Here is a 19,513-nt window from a genome sequence, read left to right as displayed (position 1 = left end):
CATATAAAGCTGTGGCAAGATTAGAGAGAAAAGAAGCTAGGACTTAACGACTGAAGAAGCGTGTGCTGTCTTGCTTGTCTCTTGTCTTTACTCGTTTTATGTATCCTATATTTAATTTTGAGTCACACAAATCAGCAAGTTATTAGCTAATAGGCAGTAAAGACTGTAAATTTTCTGAAGAATTCTTGGTCTGCCGGTTACAAGTAATCCCAACCAGTATTAATTACGAGATTTTTTTAAAGAGGAGCAGGACATCAATAAAGAAGAGCAGGATGTCAAACCGGCCAACTGGGAGCAGGAGAGGCACCACAGGACATTTTAATTTCCACTGGCGTTAATATAGTGTGGTGGCACCCATTCCATTACAATATATTACATGTCTGAATTCCACAGAGCGAAATACAAGAGGCGTGCAATGGAAGAATGCTGTGTGGAGAGGCGTGGCACTGCATTTTGCCACACTTAAGACCAAAAAACATGTCTTACATTCCTTCGAATATATATGTTTTATGTATCAGACTCTTCAAAAAGATGTGAGCTACAAAATGAAGATATTTTTGAAAAGTCGATTTTTAAATTTTTGGCGTCGTACCACAAATGCTCAAGGGAGGGGGGAGTGCCACTGTCTTATATCGCCCCAGTTCGGAAATATCGTATATCCGGACCTGATTTACAGAGCAGTCTGAGTTGTAGTGGGAGGTGGTAGTCCCACGTGACCCGTGTTTACGTTAAGTGATTTTGCTGTTTCCGCTTCCTTTATTGCTCTCACTTCAAATGAAAACAAAACAGATTTTTGTGGCCGGGAGCTATCAAGTGAATTAAAATACATGGCCTTGCAGAACAATGAAGTTATTTTTGTCGGTTTGTTAAAGAAATTTGACTTTTACTAATCTTTTCTGCTGATGCAGTCAATTTATTTGAAACTAAGTGTTTAATTCCACACTATTGGCTAGTTTCAACTGTTTGCTGCATTTCAAGTTCACGTTTTCATCTTCTAGCATGTATGGCATTATGCCTTAATAAAGAACCAAACATGAGATAATACAGTACAGGTACTCCAAGAAAATTTACATCTGAATCTGGACATATGAATGTGCACTTTAAGCCAAATGATGCATTTTAGTATAGTTCACAAAATTCCCATGCTCTTGGAGTGTCCTCTAATGTCTTGTTTCTTTTATGATATAATGTAAGATCTTTTAATGTTTTACACGTACAAACGTACAGGCTTCCTGCGTCATCGTAGCTGCGCAAGCGCTGTGACACCTGTTATTTGGCACGCTCTGGCAACTGCAGAACCGATTCTATTTCTAACAGGTCGTGGGAAAATATTGTGAATTGTTGTTTGGAGAGCGTTACTTTCAAAGTAAATTTCCTTTTACGCTAGATGGACTCTGTCTGATGAATTTCTTAAATCACAGAACATTTGACTTTCATTCAAATATCAAATCTTTGAGGGCGACCATTTAGAATATTTTCGAGCCCAGAAGATCAGACATTTATGTCGTTGTTAGAAAAATTACTGGCATATTTTTGTGATGTATCTTTACAGTGTAACACGCGCAAAAATGATCATTAATGTGTTAAAGCTTAGTTTCTCTTGCAGCTTATTAATCTTAGTGACGAATATTAAATGTAAAAGCTTTTCTTTTCTTGTTGCAACACTATGTACATATGTATATTAATTTAAACAATTACCTTTTTCTGTTTGTGTGTTCACGCTACTTTACAGTGATGCTGCTATTGGCTGACTACATCACATGTCCTATGATCAGAATATCCGCTGTCATCGGCTGGCGAGATCGCTTGACATGAGCACTGGCTTACAAAAGCGAATCTCAATCTCGATTTCAATCCTTCAGAAAGTAACATGTGGTGTTTGGTGGAATTCGAATTTATACTTTCCTAATACGAAAATATGCAGTGTACATGTTGCTGCACATCAGACATCTTTCTAAAACGTGTTTTTCCCCTGAGTTTCGTTTTCTAAAGTGCCGGGAAATTCTACGCCGATGTATAAAATCACATCCATTTAACCCTATGATGCATATACGGGGCCCCCGAGGCCCTTGTATGTCTTCATTTTTAAAAAAATTCATTATTTTTTTGTTTGATTTCAAACTGCTTTCCAGTACTCTTTCACTAACACTGTGACATTCCTCCTATCAAGTCTGAACGAGATACCTTTTAAAGTCTTTTGTATACTTCAATACGTTTACCCACACACCGTGAATGCATAAGCAGGGCTTCAGAAACCCTGACACATTTATAAATGTTCTTTAGCCTATATTGTCTTCAACATTTGTTTGGGAACAGTTATTAATTCAACAATAACTGTAGTGGTATTTCCAGCAACAGGAGTGCCAACAGCAGCAGTAGCTGTAAGAGTAATAGAATAACTAAAAAATAATACACACTACTTTCACATATTGGCGATGCCAGTGTGTTATTGATCTTTTTGCTATCAAATGTTTTATTATTGCATAGTATTGTTATCCTGTGCTGCTCTTGTCAGCCTTATTGTTACTGTAGTTTGTTTGTCGCTGCAAGGCCCATATTGTTACGAATATGACTCGTTTAGTGCTGCTCAAGCTGCTGTTCGAGATACACGTCTTTTGCTATGGCTTCGACACACACAGCAAGAGAGTCAGTACATGCAAATGCAGCTCATCTTGAAAGTGTTGTGGCTCAGTGGTTTTTTGAAGAAGATTATTTTTGTGAGGAAGGAAATATTTTTGAAGATGCAAGTAGTGAAGAATCAGCCAATGAACCTGCAGATGTGAATATTGAGGCATATGACAGTCCTTCCGATAATATTACTCCATCACAGTCTGAAAATAAAGAACCACCACAAAAAGTATAGAAGACCACACATACATTAGTCGGAATGGAACGATTTGGAAATTAGATCCCCCTGCAACTTTTCATAAGCCTGTCCATAATATCGTAAAGAAGGCACCTGGTCCAGCCCGTGGTTTGAAAACCTGTAAACCTAAGTATGCCTGGGACTATTTCAGCTCCAAGGAAATACTAGAGGAAATCATCAACTGCACAAATATTGAAGGCAGAAGAGTGGCTGCTTTACGTGGTAAAACGTGGAAAAACGTTTCGCTTGCTGAAATGGAGGGTATTCTTGAACTTTTACTGCTTTCTGGTGTTGAGGAGAGTTGGGATGCCCCACTAGAGAATTATTCTTGGATGAAAAAGAAAATCCTACATATAAGGCCACCATGTCAGTAAATAGATTCGAGGATGTAAGGAGAATGATTAGATTTTATGACAGGCGTACGCGTGAAGCTCGATCTGCAGATGACAAACCTGCAGCTGTTTGCTATGTATGGGAACTACTTCTTGACAAGTGAAGAAATAGAATGATTCCTAATGATCCGCTCACAGTTGACGACCAGCTAGTCCCATTCCGTGGAAGATGCAGCTTCACCCACTATATGCCCTCTAAACCAGCAAAGTATGGCATAAAAATATTTTGGTTATGTGATGCTACATCTGCATATGCTTTAGACGGAATTGTTTACAAGGGAAGGAAGCCCCATGAACCTATTCAGAAAAATCTTGGATTGAATGTGGTGAAAGATCTTGCTAAAAACATTGAAGGATCATCAAAAACTATTACTGTTGACAACTTCTTTACTAGTGTGTAGCTGGCAGAAGAGATGCTTCAGAAGCAAATTACAGTGATGGGAACAATCAAACAAAATATACCAGAAATTCCTAATTAGATGAAACCATCTGCTCAACAGCAATTCATTCCTCTTTCTTTGCATTTAGAGGTGACATTACAATGGCGAGTTATACTACCAAAAAGAAAAAGTCTGTAGTTCTCATTAGCATAGTATATCATGACAGAAACATTGATGAAACTCATGCAAAAAAGAAACCAGATATAATAAAGTTCTATAACTCTACGAAGGGTGGAGTACATCAAATGGACCAGAAAATTCGTTATTACACTTGCAAGAGACGAACAAGAAGATAGCCATTTGCATTATGGATGAATGATGGACGTCACAGCAATGAACAGTGAAATTTTATTTTCCGCCCAACATCTGACATACCATTATGGAAGAAGTGATAAAAGGAGTTTGTTCCTAAGAGATTTAGCAGACGAAATCGTAAGACCACTAATGGAACTTCATATTCAGATCCCTAATCTTCCAAAGAAAATCGTTGATGCCATGCAAAGATGTGGTGTTCAAAAAGATGTCATACTGCTGAACCAACTACCTGTTTCAGGAAAAAGATGTAATTATTGTCCAAATGATAAACACAGGAAAAGTGCTATGACATGCATTAAGTGTAAAACCAACATTTGTAAGTAACATAGTGGCGTTCTTTGTGCTTCTTGTTTGTCACATGTTGAAAACTAAGAAAAATGCAATTTTATGTAAACAATGAATAAAAACGTTAGGTCAAAATATTGCCTATATACATAGTATTGTGAATAATGAGTATGTTTTAATTGAAGAAATTGGATGTAATAAATGGTATAAAATGTAAACTGCAACTTATAAGCGAATTAATAATTTTTTTGTATATGTTGTATGTATATGGATGTAACTAATAAAAATTCACTCTTGGAGTTTCTTTAACAAATTAATAAAATGTTAATCAGGCACACCAGACCCTGTTACTGTATCTTAGGTATCTTTCAATATGACAATAAATTTGACAGAAATAAATTTAACTCCAAAGAATGATTATATGAAAAGAGGAAAAATTTAAATTAGGGCAGAGCCTTGGAGGCCATGCATATGCATTCTTGTGTGTTTTCAGCACCATGCATCCTAGGGTTAAAGGATTGAGAAGTTTTACAGTTTCGAGGACAAGTACACTGTTACTTAACATGGAAAAAAATTTACTTTCATCTGGGAGAAAGTATATTTTTAACCGGGTAATCCAGGAAAAATCCAGGATTTTTTTTGTCATCCACGTACACATCCTGTGTATGTTAAATGGTTGGTTTTCACAATTCACAAAATTATGGAATAATAAAAATAACTATATTAAAATGAGTAAGTTATTGAATATCAAACATATTTGTTATTGACTATAATATTCACTGTGCTTATTATTTTATTAAAGAAGATACAGTATATATTGGTAGTAAAATAAAATGATGTAAGGCCTGAATTTTTAAAACTTATAAATTTGAATTAATGGAGTTAGAGGGTTTGGATAATTCTAGTGTATTAAATGTATGTAAAAATCGTTATGATTGATATTCTAAAATTTAATCATGAAAAACATCAGTTAGAAATTTAGTTTCATTTTCTAAAAACCATCATCATGCAAATGTTCTTGTGAATGACTATTATTGAAATAATTTTGGTAAAATACACATATAAATCTTTCTTCCATCTTTTACTGCATTAAGTACATAATTAATTTTCAAAAATTCTTCACATTTTGAATGTCTACTTCAGATAAAATACATCTGTGTATGAATATTTTCAAATTTCATTCGAATAATGTAGTTATCCCAATAACAATTGTATGATCTTAAAATACAAGTGTCAGTCTTAAACTTTCAGCAATTGTTTCATTAACGACATGTGATAGTACACTATTTATTTGTTCCTTTCTTTCATTAAAACTTCTGTAGCAAACTCAAATCTTTTATTTTGTTTTTTTATACCATTATTCTTAATAGTATTCAAAGGTTTTAATGATTTATTTGAACTTAATAGAACTGTTTCACATTAATGTTTATTTTATATTCGCTATGTTTGGAATTGATGGACAAACTTCACCATAAATCCAAGCTTAAAAATGTTCTGATTAAGGCATTTTTATGTCATTATTAAACTAAAAAACCTGTTTCATTTATCATATTTGTATGTGAATATAACTGTAGTTGTGAACTACCTCTTAATTCTTCATTTTTTATATTTACTCTAACATTGTCTTTCAAAGCATCTCTTAAATTAATGTATTGCAAAACATCACAGATATCTTTTGATTTAAATAATGGATTATTTTTTCGTCAATAATTAATCACGTCTATTTATCGTTATAAATATGTTTTAGATTTTAGATATAAAAATGAATCAATTTATATGTTATAAAGTTTATTAAGTTTTAATTTTTGGAAATTCTAATAATTTATTATGGAAAGTGAAAATAAAGTGATTTGTCCATTGTGCAAACAAGAAAAAGAAATTCATAAACGAATATAATTTACAAATAAGAAAACATGTTCACAAATAGGTTGTATTGATTGTATAAAGAAGAAACAAAAACAATATAGAGCAAAAATCAGAACACTGGAATGACTGGAGTAAAAAACGTTTACATGTGAAAACATAAAAAAAATTGAAAAATCTTCTTAACATATTGAAATTTATGACTATAACCAAAGAGGGGAAGAGCTTTTCGATTATAAGAAATTATAGAAAAGTGTTATCATAAAGCTGAATGTTTTTGTGGAAAATTGTTTGTAAAATATATATGAAAATGCATCAAAAATTGGACAACAAATAAATTTTTATTTTATAATATTTTTTTTATAAACATTATGGATATACATTGTTCAGTTTTTCAAAACTAATTTTTTAATATTTACATTTTATATTTTTCTATTTCATTTTTTATATTTAATACTTTTTAAGAACTGAGATTAAATTCGTTTATTTTTAAATGTCCATATGGTAGTTATTAATCCCACCTTGTAATATAATTCATTTATTGTCTTCAGAACATAAAACATTTTATTACATTCAGTCACAACAATTCATGCTTAAATGAACTAAGTAAATCCATTTTTCTATGTTGTTACATTTTGTCATCTAAACAGTTTTTATAATTATCAAAACTAATTGAATGTCTTACAAAAGCATTTTAATCTGCTTTAGATATTTTGTGTTCTTTACCTTCTAATTTTTAAGCATACATTTTCGATCTTCAAATGATGTGTTTCAACATATTTTTTCCTGAACTTGCATGTTTCATTTTTCCTAAACTTTTTTTTACTTGTGGAATTTCGTATAAATTATTTTTTGAGTATTGCTTGTGTCAAATTCGTTTATAAATGGTTTCATATCTATATAAGGATTTTCATTTTTTTATATCATGAACAAAATAATCTGTATCCATGTAAAATAAATCATAAATTTTTGTTTTATTTCATTGTAATAAAAATTGGTATATTGAGCTTTACTATAGTTTTTCCATAAGAACTGCAACTATATTTTCTAAAAATAAAGAAGTATGATCATAATTAGGTTCTGAAATTTATTTTGTCTTCTTTTGGATTTGTTATTGTTTTAATATTTTGTCTATTCATAATATTTTCCATCATTATAGCCAAAACAGAATTAGTGAATGATTTATAAATTTTTTTATCTATTTGTTAGCTGTGTTTTTGCTCATATCTCAGTTAAAATCATCATATATTTTCAATCAATCTGTATGTTCTAGTGACAATATTCAATGATTTCATGTTTACTTTTAACCAATACTTAAACTCTTTCAGCACATTCTTTAGATATTTGTTTTAACATTTCTACTAATTTTTTGACAGTTGTTAACATCCTATAAAAGACAACCAAATCCTGCATAAATTAAGTAAGGTATTCATAATGAATCACTACAATTTTTAAATTTAATTTTTCGCCTCCTAAGGGATATCAATTTTTACATCTTTAAGTTCTTTGTAATCGTTTCTGCAACTGTCTAACTTTTCATGAGAATAAAAATATCTTAAACATTTATCACAAGAAAAGATTTGATGTTCATTTTTGGTTGATTGTGAACTAGTTAATCAAGATCGATTTTTATCAAATATTATTGAGAATTATATTCTTCTAAAATTAAAAGTAGATTCACATGTTTTTCATGTTAATTTTTTTATATTGTAAAGAGGATATACAGTACATTTTTCATCATAAGCATAAACATTTTTTGAAATATTAGACTCAATTTAAAATTTTAGAATATCTGCTTACTGAATGCAAAAAGTAATTTTCCCTTATCAATAATATCATCAAATTCTCATCCAATATTTTTATAATTATGAATCTTTTCCATGTGATCAATTGCTTTCTATAAAGCTGATTTTATTAAATAAAGAAAACGTTTTTTATCTCAGTTTTTACATTGATCACTGGTATTTTATTTTTAAGTACCTTTGGCAAATCGATATAAGAAGTACAGGAAATTGGTTTGTGTCTATTAACACATAATTTTGAACTATTGAGATGCAATAAATACCAATCTGGGTATTTCTTTGCATTTCTTCCATTTTAGCATAAGTTTATGTGTTGATTTAACATAATAATCCTCTTAATTAGTTCTCCTGTATATAACTTCATTTTTTAAATCTTATTTCATGTATTTCCCAATGTCATTTACAATAACAATAAAAATTAATGTAAGTTTTAATCGCACTTCTTTGTTTAAAATCATTCTTAAATTTAGTGATTAACCCTTTTTTAATTTGGTTAATATAATCTTGTGGTTCAACAATATTATCAAGATATTAATTTCCATTATTTAATCGTTATTCTAGACTATAATTCATAACCTTTGATATTAATTCATTTTGCAAATTTTAAAAAATCGTTGTAATCTAGAAAATTGTAACCTGAGAAATGTTTATCATACTCTTTATTGATATTCATGTACTAGAAGATTATATAAGTAATTCCTATTATCAATATAAATAATATTACCTCTGATGTGTTGATAAGATCTATTAATTGTTGTATATTAAGTTTAGAATAATTTTCGAATGTTTCTGTTTCACAGGTTTTGAAGATCTTATAAAGATGTTTTTTTTTTTCATTTAGTTATCGTTATTATTAATACTGTCCTAAGATCTTTCCATAAGAGCGATTAATTGTTGTTTATTATGTTTAGTATAATTTTTTAGATTTTTCTTTTACAGATTAGATGAAGTTCACTTATATATTTTTATTCAATTCTTTATCATTATTATTAATATTCTCACCATTCTTTATCATTATTATTAATATTCTCACCAGGGTTTTGAATAAGAGCAAGTAATTTTCCTTTATTAAGATTTTTTGTTTTACTGATTCATCAAAGTTCTTTTATATATTTTTAACTTATTTAGCTCATTTTCATTTCTTTCATATTAAAATAAACAATAACTTCTAAGAGATCTTGTCCACTTCCATTTGAATAACCATTTTTTGAAGAATTTTCTAAATCTATATAGCTCAATCCATGATTTGCAGTAGTTTTCTGAGTTTTGAAATAGCTAATCTTTGGAGTACATTTTGTTTTGCTTTTATTTTAATAAAAAGGTTGAGTTTAATTAATTAAAACATGTAAAGGTCAAATGTATCTTGAGTTTGTAAATGGAAATTTAAATCACTCGTATACAAGAACGATATTTGACAGAACTTATTTATAAAAAAATTATTACATTTTTATTTTTTAAATAAAATGAGACTTCAAGTTATTCATTGAGACAGACATGATTTAGTGATACTTATTTATAAAGAAAAAATTATTAGATTTTTAAATTTTTTAAATGAAATGTGAATTTGGTTTGCTGTTATGGATAAACACTATCTCAGAAAACGTATTTTTTAGGAAAAATTTATTAATTTTTTTTATTTTTTAAATAAATGAAAAGTTGGTTGTGGATAGAGATAAAATTTTAAATGAGGGTAACAACAAAACTAAAATCTTGATTTATATTAGGAAATTTTATAAAATACTGTTCTCTTTCCTCCAGAAATAACATATGTATACTACCATCGTATTCTTCAGTTGTAATGTCGACCCATGTTATGGTCCAGACATATTTCACTGCTTAATGTGAGTAGTTACATTGTCTATTGTGCTGTATTCTACAATAAGTGTTTCCATGTAGCATCAGTGAACAAATACCAGTAGTGTAACCAGTGTTTCTTATTGCTTCCTGTTAGGTCATTTACGAGAATGGCAGCAATATGTGTGTTTTTGATTTCATTCAGGGTTCTATCTAGCTGAGCTCAAGGAAATTTAGATTTTGTTGTAAACTCGGTGGTGAATTTTTGAAATAAAAAGGCCATGTTACTTGGCAGTGTCAAGAATATTTCTGCTATTGGCAGATTTATGTCAAAGCACTATTAGTTTTCTATGTAAAGTTACGCCACCATTGTGATTCGTTACTGTAGTTGTCATATACATAATAAAGTAATTTCCAAAGTATAGGCTGGTTTGACCCCAACTTCATTTTTATAAATGACAATGTATGACATAGAACAGCACAGGTGGACACTCTCTTGGAACAAAAGGATATTTGGTGAATGGATTTGCCTGCCAATTCTGCTGACTTAAATCCCATCCAGTACATGATGGATGCGTTGGAAAAAGTATTGCATCATGTCTACATGAATCAACGACCATCCAGCTGCATTGGTGGAGCCATGTAACATCCTACCACACAACAACTCCTTAGAAAGATTGTGGCTAGCATGGGAGCACATTACAGAGCATGCATGGCCATCCACACTGATCACACACAAGCTGTCAAGCCCTATGTCCCGTCAGTTTTAATGTACAGAATACCATCATGAATCACATTGACTTCAGTGTAATTATCGTTTTGCATGGAAGTCTCATTTCTGTTCATCTCAACATGTAATTTTTACAGTTACCTTCTGTACTATGCTGTAGCAGTTCTTTCAATAAGTGGTCAAAGTTTCATTGAGCTATGTTACTTTGAATTGACCCAGCACACGAAAGTCGTTTTTGTTCATAAGTTTTGCACACAAGGTGTATGTCACTTTGAAAATAATTTCAGTGTTCAAGACTAAAATGTACTAACTTGCATGACCTCTGCAGGATTAGTGTTCTGTCATTCTTTTTTTGCTGCCTAATAATGTATATGTGCACCTCCTTAGATTAGTGGTCAGCTGTAAATGGCTGTCATGTGGAGGACCCAGTGTCTATTCCGGTTATTGCCAAAAAATTTTCGTTGCTAGGAGGACAGGTGCGTGATGCACTCAGCCTCATAGTGCCAACTGAGGAGCTTCGTGACTGAGAAGTAGCTGCCTAAAGATGTGAAAAGGCGACCAAATGGCACAGAGAGCAGTGTGCTGGCCATATGCTTCTCCATACCACATCTGCATGATTCCACATGGCAGAGGCTGATATGGCGACCAGTCGACATCCCTCGACCTTCAGGACCTGGACGAGCTCACATTTTTTTTAAAAAAATGTTTATACTACAATTTAAAAGAAATTTTAAGTGTCACTATCATGAGACGTCATATCAAAAGTCTGCATGTATGAGTTACCAAATGAAATTTGAGTTCATGGAGGTATGCCCCACCTTCGCTGTTAAATGAAAAGCGGTTTTTTTTTGCCATATGCATTTCACATGTTTTATTCACGATCACGAAGCGTCTTCCATTTCCTATAAAACATAATTTGTTTTTACATACACATATCACAAATTGTATTGCATCACCCCAGTTCCCAGAACTCCTGAAGACAGACGTTGACTGTGGATATTGCATCACAGAGACTGTCTGTTTGACAGTTCAGTGATGTCACTAAACCCACCCAAAGATGTAAATAACAATGCGGCTCTTGTTGTCTGTAGTTCAAGCACGCCTATATGGTCAATACTGCCGTTCGATCGCATCCGCATTGTTAGTTTGTGCCAGGAAATGCCCTCAACAACGGAGGTTTCCAGGCATCTTGGAGTGAACCAAAGCAACGTTGTTCGGACATAGACCAGATACAGAGAGACCGGAGCTGTCGACGACATGCCTCATGCAGGCCGCCCAAGGCCTACTACTGCAGTGGATGACCGCTACCTAGTTAGCATGGCTGGGACGAACATTGACTGCAACGCCACCATGTTGAATAATGTTTTTTGTGCACCAACAGGACGTCTTATTACGACTCAAACTGTGTGTAGTAGGCTTCATGATGTGCCACTTCACTCCCGACGTCCATGGCGACGTCCATCTTTGCAACCACGACACCATGCAGCACGGTACAGATTTCCCAGCAACATGCCAAATGGATCCCTTAGAATTGGCATCACGTTCTCTTCACTGATGAGTGTCGCATATGCCTGCAAACAGACAATCGTCAGAGACGTGTTTGGACTCAACTCTGTCAGACTGAAAGCCTTAGTCACACTGTCCAGCGACTGCAGCAAGGTTGAGATTCCCTGCTGTTCTGGGGTGGCACAATGTGGGGCCGTCGTACGCCGCTGGTCGTCATGGAAGGCGGTATAACGGCTGTACGATACGTGAATGCCATCCTCCATCCAATAGTGCAACCATATCAGCAGCATATTGGCGAGGCATTCATCTTCATGGACGACAATTCGCGTCCCCATCGTGAACATCTTGTGAATGACTTCCTTCAGGATACCAACATCGCTCGACTAGAGTGGCCAGCATGTTCCCCAGACATAAACCCTATCGAACATGACGGGGATAGATTGAAAAGGGCTGTTTATGGACGACGTGACCCACTAACCAGTCTGAGGGATCTATGCCGAATCGCCATTGAGGAGTGGGACAGTGTGGACCTTGATGAACTTGTAGATTGTATGCCACGACGATTATAGGCATTTATCAGTGCAAGAGGACGTGCTACTGGGTATTAGAGGTACCAGTGAGTACAGCGATCTGGACCAGCATTTCTGAAGATCTCGCCATATGCTGGAAGAATATGCAATTCGTGGTTTTCATGAGCAGTAAAAAGGGCGGAAATGATGTTTATGTTGTTCTCTGTTCCAAGTTTCTGGACAGGTTGGGAAACTCTCGGAACCAAGGTGATACAAAACTTTTTTTGATGTGTATATATAATAAATGAATTATGTAGTAGTAGTTACAAGTATGTTAATATGTTATGTTTTCTCATGTCACTCTCTCGTTTTACAGATTAGAAACTACTTTTGCAGCACGAATTTCGTGAGGTTAAATTATCGTTTGGTGTTACGTAAGATGTCCAGTGATGTTGGTTCACGTGTGTCATTCTAGAGATGAATTTGCTTGATCTCCACACCCCAGATGACCGGTTTTCGGCATTTACTCGACCACATTTATCACAATACTTCATTTGTTGCACCTTTGACTGTGTATTTACAGTTGCCAAGTATCGCTGTGTGTTTATCTTTCATCTTTTGTTTTTGTTTGTTATATGTATGTGTGGGTTGATATTACTTCCTTCGTTGCGTACATTGTATGTATGTGTGCATGTGTGTGTGTGTGTGTGTGTGTGTGTGTGTGTGTGTGTGTGTGTGTGTGTGTGTATGTGTGTGTGTGTGTGTGTGTGTGAGAGAGAGAGAGAGAGAGGGAGAGGGGGGGGGGACGCAGGTAAACGGAAGATTAATTAGTTATTTAGTCTGGTGATGTTTTAGAGGTGTTTTGTGGTTAACATGGTCTGCAAGTTATTGATATATATTGATTTGATCATTAATTACTCTCCTTTTTCAATGCTCTTTGTATACAAAGGATTTCCTGTAACATCAGAAGTGTTTTGTTGTAATGTTTCGCTTTAATAATTTCTATGCCTAGTTCTATGCTGTGGTCAGTAAACGCAGAAGGGCTATATATTATTTGTTTCTTATACCTAGAGCTGAAATTTCTGCCTATCATTCCTGGATACATTGATTCACATTCTTGTTAGACTAATTGGTATCTAACTGCTCCTTCAAATTTTCCTGTTTTGTCTGTTGTTGTTTGAGAATGTGACTGGAGCGTGTTTTTGTTCTGGAAGCAAAATGTAATCCTCATTTCTTTAGTATGTTTGCTATTCTTTATATTGACTTGTGTTTGTATGTTAAAGTGTACCATTTCTTTCTGTTAGTCGAGCCACTAGTATTACTCTTTGTGATTCTGTATGTGGTATAGTTTCTGTATTTTTTTTTTACATCTGCGTTATTTGTATTGTCTGCTGCTTGCATTTTTCTTTAGTTGCGTTTTGATTTTGTGGTTGAGTCCTTGTAGTTTATAGGATGAAACACCTAAAACTTATACCACCAATATTATGGAAATGTTAAGTGCTATTGAGGTGTGGTGTTCACAGAATGGATTGGTAATCATAGGTTCGTATTGTTCGTAATGTAGGAAGAATGCATTTTGCTCTTGTATGATGTATGTGGCAAGGTATCCCAACAGACATCAACTATCTCGGGAGTTATTTATAAACCTCTTCAATAAGTTGTGTGAAAATGGTGGTGTAACACCTAGACAATGTAACAGAAGGAAGCAAGTGTTGACAGAAGAGGAGAAAATATTAATTTCCGTTGCTGTTGCTGTTGCAGCTGATCCACAAGATAGCTCCCAAGCAATCGTAGGTGGAAGAGGCATGAGTAAGGGAAGTATCCTATGCATTCTCCATCGACATGGGTTGCATCCCTATTACATCTCACTCCATCAGGAGCTGCATGAAAACGATTGTGAGAATCATGTTAACTTCTGTACATTAAGGCAAAATACTCCCAATGTATCATGTATCTTGTTTAGTGATGAAGCCACATTTACCAATTATGGCCAGGTAAACCGCTGAAGTGGTCTGCTGACAATCCCTGTTGGCTTCATCAGGTGGAACGTCAGAGTCCGTGGAGTGTAAACATGTGGTTTGAGATAGTTAACCATCAGCTCAGAGGTCCATTTTTCATAGGCAGAACACTGAACGCACACGAGTATCACAGCCTTCCAACAGGCCATCTTCCACAGGTGCTACAAAACGTTTCTCTGCAGACTAGGAGGAACCTGTGGCAACAAAATGATGGCTGTACACCCCATAGTGCACGAAGTGCTGCAGCATATCTGCTCGAATTGTTTCCAAATCGTTTGACTGGGCGCAGAGGACTTTTAGCTTGCCCAACCGACTCCCCATATCATACTTTTTTCTGTGGTAAAGGCTGCAAGACGCTGTCTACAACGACATACCAGCTACACCCTATGACACGAAATGACGTATTTTGACACCTCCTCTGAAATGTTAGCATGTATGTAGCAGTTGTCCCATACCTGACTGGTAGCGTGTGTTGCCACTACTGATGGTCATTTTGAACAGAACCTGTGATGATCAGTTATCTCGTTACTGGTCAGAATTCACATAAATAGTGTATACGGATACATTGTTCTCTAATGTGTGCTACCACAGGTATTGTAAGAGGTGCATTCAAGTTCTAGGGCCTCCGATTTTTTTTCTAATTAACTACTCACCCGAAATCGATGAAACTGGCGTTACTTCTCTACGTAATCGCCCTGCAGACCTACACATTTTTCACAACGCTGACACCATGATTCCATGGCAGCGGCGAAGGCTTCTTTAGGAGTCTGTTTTGACCACTGGAAAATCGCTGAGGCAATAGCAGCACAGCTGGTGAATGTGCGGCCACGGAGAGTGTCTTTCATTGTTGGAAAAAGCCAAAAGTCACTAGGAGCCAGTTCAGGTGAGTAGGGAGCATGAGGAATCACTTCAAAGTTGTTATCACGAAGAAACTGTTGCGTAACGTTAGCTCGATGTGCAGGTGCGTTGTCTTGGTGAAACAGCACACGCGCAGCCCTTATCGGACGTTTTTGTTGCAGTGCAGGAAGGAATTTTTACTTCAAACATTTTCGTAGGATGCACCTGTTACCGTAGTGCCCTTTGGAACGCAATGGGTAAGGATTACGCCCTCGCTGTCCCAGAACATGGACACCATCATTTTTTCAGCACAGGCGGTTACCCGAAATTTTTTTGGTGACGGTGAATCTGTGTGCTTCCATTGAGCTGACTGGCGCTTTGTTTCTGGATTGAAAAATGGCATCCACGTCTCATCCATTGTCACAACCGACGAAAAGAAAGTCCCATTCATGCTGTCGTTGCGCGTCAACATTGCTCGGCAACATGCCACACGGGCAGCCATGTGGTCGTCCGTCAGCATTCGTGGCACCCACCTGGATAACACTTTTCGCATTTTCAGGTCGTCATGCAGGATTGTGTGCACAGAACCCACAGAAATGCCAACTCTGGAGGCGATCTGTTCAACAGTCATTCAGCGACCCCCCAAAACAATTCTCCACTTTCTTGATCATGTCGTCAGACGGGCTTGTGCGAGCCCAAGGTTGTTTCGGTTTGTTGTCACACGATGTTCTCCCTTCATTAAACTGTCGCACCCATGAACGCACTTTCGACACATCCATAACTCCATCACCACATGTCTCCTTCAACTGTCGATGAATTTCAATTGGTTTCACACCACGCAAATTCGGAAAACGAATGATTGCACGCTGTTCAAGTAAGGAAAACGTCGCCATTTTAAGTATTTAAAACAGTTCTCATTCTCGCCACTGGTGGTAAAATTCCATCTGCTGTATGGTGCTGCCATCTCTGGGACGTATTGACAATGAACGCGGCCTTATTTTAAAACAATGCGCATGTTTCTATCTCTTTCCAGTCCGGAGAAAAACAAATCGGAGGCCTTAGAACTTGAATGCACCTCGTACAAGTGTCAGTATGGGAAGTTTTCAGAATACACGGTCTCGTAAACGACTCGCACTAGAATATTGCAACAAACACCAGTGACATTGTGATTTAACCAACTTCTGGTTTGTTAATGTGAATAGGAACTGTTCCATTTAAAAATTGTTTGTTTGCACAAAACATAAATATCCTAAGCATCATTACAACCTGTTTATTGGCTAACAATACAAGACCTTGACTACCAATCCACTGTGTGAAAACCGCACATGAATAGCACTATCCATTTCCGTAATATCTGTGATGCAAGTGTCTGCCTGCTTAGCTGGGTGTTAACGTGCTTGCCTACCATGAAGCAGGCCCAGGTTCGATTCCAGGCCAGGTTGGAGATTTTCCCCACCTGTAGACTGGGTGTTGTGCTGTCCTCATCATCATCTCAATCTCATCGACATGTAAGTTTCCCAGTCTGAAATAAGACTTGCAGCATAGCGGCTGAGTTTCTCTGGACGAGGCCTCCCAGCCACCATCTGATAAATGCATTTATTTTGCACTGCAAGTCTTAGGTGATTCACCTTGTATGGATATTATAACCATGGCATGTACAATTGTATCAGCGGCTGTTGGCTTTATGAAGATGTGAAAAGTGTGCATATTGCGGTCTCGCTTTATTTTCTTCTTCCATGGTGAACTGATTGTTTTTGTGTGTTCTGTTTATCTTTTTGCTCTGTTGGCTCATCTACCATATACATAATAGCATCCACATATCTGTACCAGTAAACGATTTTGTATCCTTTCTGTGTGATGATTGTTCAAAGATTGTGTATTCCCTGTGGTTGATGAATATGTTTATCAGCTTTCCTGATATGGGGGATCCCACTGGAAGGCCATCTTTTTGTAAGTAAAAATTCTTTCCTAATTGAGTTATTTTGGGATGTTATTACTTTAAGCAGTTTGGTTATTTCTTTGATATTATCTGCGGGTAGTGTGCTGTATGTCAGCAAGTTTTCTTTGGTTAGTTTTATTGTGTCTGTTGTGGGTATCCAGGTATATGTATTCTCTTTGTTGAAGGAAGTGAGTGATGCTGTCTGTGGAATATGTAAGTCTTATATGTGTTATGAGTTCATTTTTATTTTTCAGTGTTCTGTTACTCTTCATTTCATAGTATTGCATTATGATCTTACTCATGTGTTTTGCCACATAATATGATAGTGCATTCATGAAATTAATTAAGAGGGCCCACTAGAGTAAGTGATTTGTGGACTTTGGGTTGACTTCTGAGTGTTGGTGCTTTTGGGTTCTTCTAGGTGATGTGTTCTATCTGTTCATCTGTGAATACATGTTTAATGTCTTTGAGGTTGTGTTTTGTGGCCATCGCCATCTGATTTCAGTATTGTGATATTGTTAGATGAGATGAAATCTTTGGTTTTTCTACACATTGTTCTTTAAGATTAGTACTGTGCTGTTCCTTTTATCAGCTTTGGGCACTATGATGTTATTAGATGAAGTTTTTCTTTTAATTTATTGCCGTAATTTTTTCTGTTCGAAATTTCCTGTTTTTCTCCCTCTTTTACATTGTAGGCCGGCCGTGGTGGTCTAGCGGTACTAGGCGCGCAGTCCGGAACTGTGCGACTGCTACGGTCGCAGGTTCGAATCCTGCCTCAGGCATGGATGTGTGTGATGTCCTTAGGTTAGTTAGGTTTAAGTAGTTCTAAGTTCTAGGGGACTGATGACCTCAGATGTTAAGTCCCATAGTGCTCAGAGCCATTTTACATTGTAGTTACGTTGTTTATTTATCTCTTCGTTAGTTCTTTGTTAGGCCAACATAACAGTATTAGTATTATATAACTGTATCATACTTGCTCATCGTGTATTATATTTTCAGTTTTACCTACTCATGGAGAGGTGAAGTTACTGCCAACTGAATAATGTTGTGAGTGGTTAATTGTGCAGTTTTTTTATTCTTCATCAAGTCTGGTAGATGCCTTAAGTAAACCAAAAAGATCAGTGAACCTATGTATCTAAATATCCATATGGAGTGGTTATCCATTGTTTTGATAACCTGCATCAGTACTTCTTACACATGATTGTAGCTTGTAGAGGTTTAGTCATGGCTACTAACGCCATGACAGACCCACGGGGTTGTAAGATAAGCTTGATATAGAGTGTCTGCTTAAGTTCAAAGTCCCACAATTATGCCAGTGGATATAGTATCCAGTGCTCACTGAAATCCTCGACAGGAGCCAGCTCTGTATTGGCTTGTTCTCTAACTTAATTAGCATTTAGGGCTTTAACAACGCTCTCTCGAAATCTTTATGTTGTCGAGATGAAAGAACCACTTTTTCCAAACTGGACGACTCAAATAATCGTTCCATTTATTAAAACCTGGAAGTACAACATCATAGATGCACATCACCTTTAAGGAAGGCCCATCTACAAATTTGGATGGAGTTCAAGAATTTTCCCTCAGAAACTAATAGCAATTTTGCGAAATGTAAAGGACCTTTGTACAGTCTCTGCTCTGCACTCTGAAATTCTCTGATCTTTCATCAATCAGCATCTTCTTTTAGCGGCATGTATTCACATTAATAGTTTTTTTTTTCAATTTTGCATCAAGTGCTATAGTCATGTCAAAAGAATTTCTATTTGGTTTTCATACACCCCTGACGCAAAAAAAAAAAAAAAAAAAACAGTAGTTGCCTGTTTCGGGAATAACTTAATCGGCCTTCGAACCACACCAAGGGGACTGCTACAGGACTCCATTCATAGCCAGCTCTATTTTCAGTCTACATGTGGGAAATGGACACTATCTTTTCACTGTGCCTTAAAACTCCCCAGCTCATAAATGTTCCATGTGTATTCTCTACACAGCATAATCTTAAATCTCTGTCTGGCATTAGACAGCGCCATTTCTATGCGAGAGATCCAGTTTTATGACGAAGGCCTAACTATTTCAGACAACAAATCTCCAGTAGTTCACTTCAACCACAGAAAACTATCATCGATTAGTTCGGTCCCTTTAGTAGAAGAGATCTCTTTCTGCTATAATCAAAGGCAAATTGTTTAGATGACATTTGGCCTACGTTTAATGCGACCTGATCAT

The 19,513-nt window shown here is 35.7% G+C and overlaps 1 protein-coding gene across 1 annotated transcript in view; it reads left to right on the top strand.

The window, feature by feature from the left end:
* LOC126176077 (uncharacterized) overlaps positions 1-19,513 on the top strand; it is a 59,303-nt gene that overhangs the window by 28,792 nt on the left and 10,998 nt on the right. Inside the window, exon 4 of the mRNA XM_049923212.1 lies at positions 2,693-2,857. Coding sequence (XP_049779169.1) covers positions 2,693-2,857 — 165 coding nt within the window. The remainder of the gene's footprint in view (positions 1-2,692; positions 2,858-19,513) is intronic.

Source organism: Schistocerca cancellata, chromosome 3, assembly GCF_023864275.1.
Source record: "Schistocerca cancellata isolate TAMUIC-IGC-003103 chromosome 3, iqSchCanc2.1, whole genome shotgun sequence".
NCBI lineage: Eukaryota > Metazoa > Arthropoda > Insecta > Orthoptera > Acrididae > Schistocerca > Schistocerca cancellata.
Note: the sequence above shows the minus strand (reverse complement) of the source record. Positions and strands in the feature narration are given on the sequence as shown.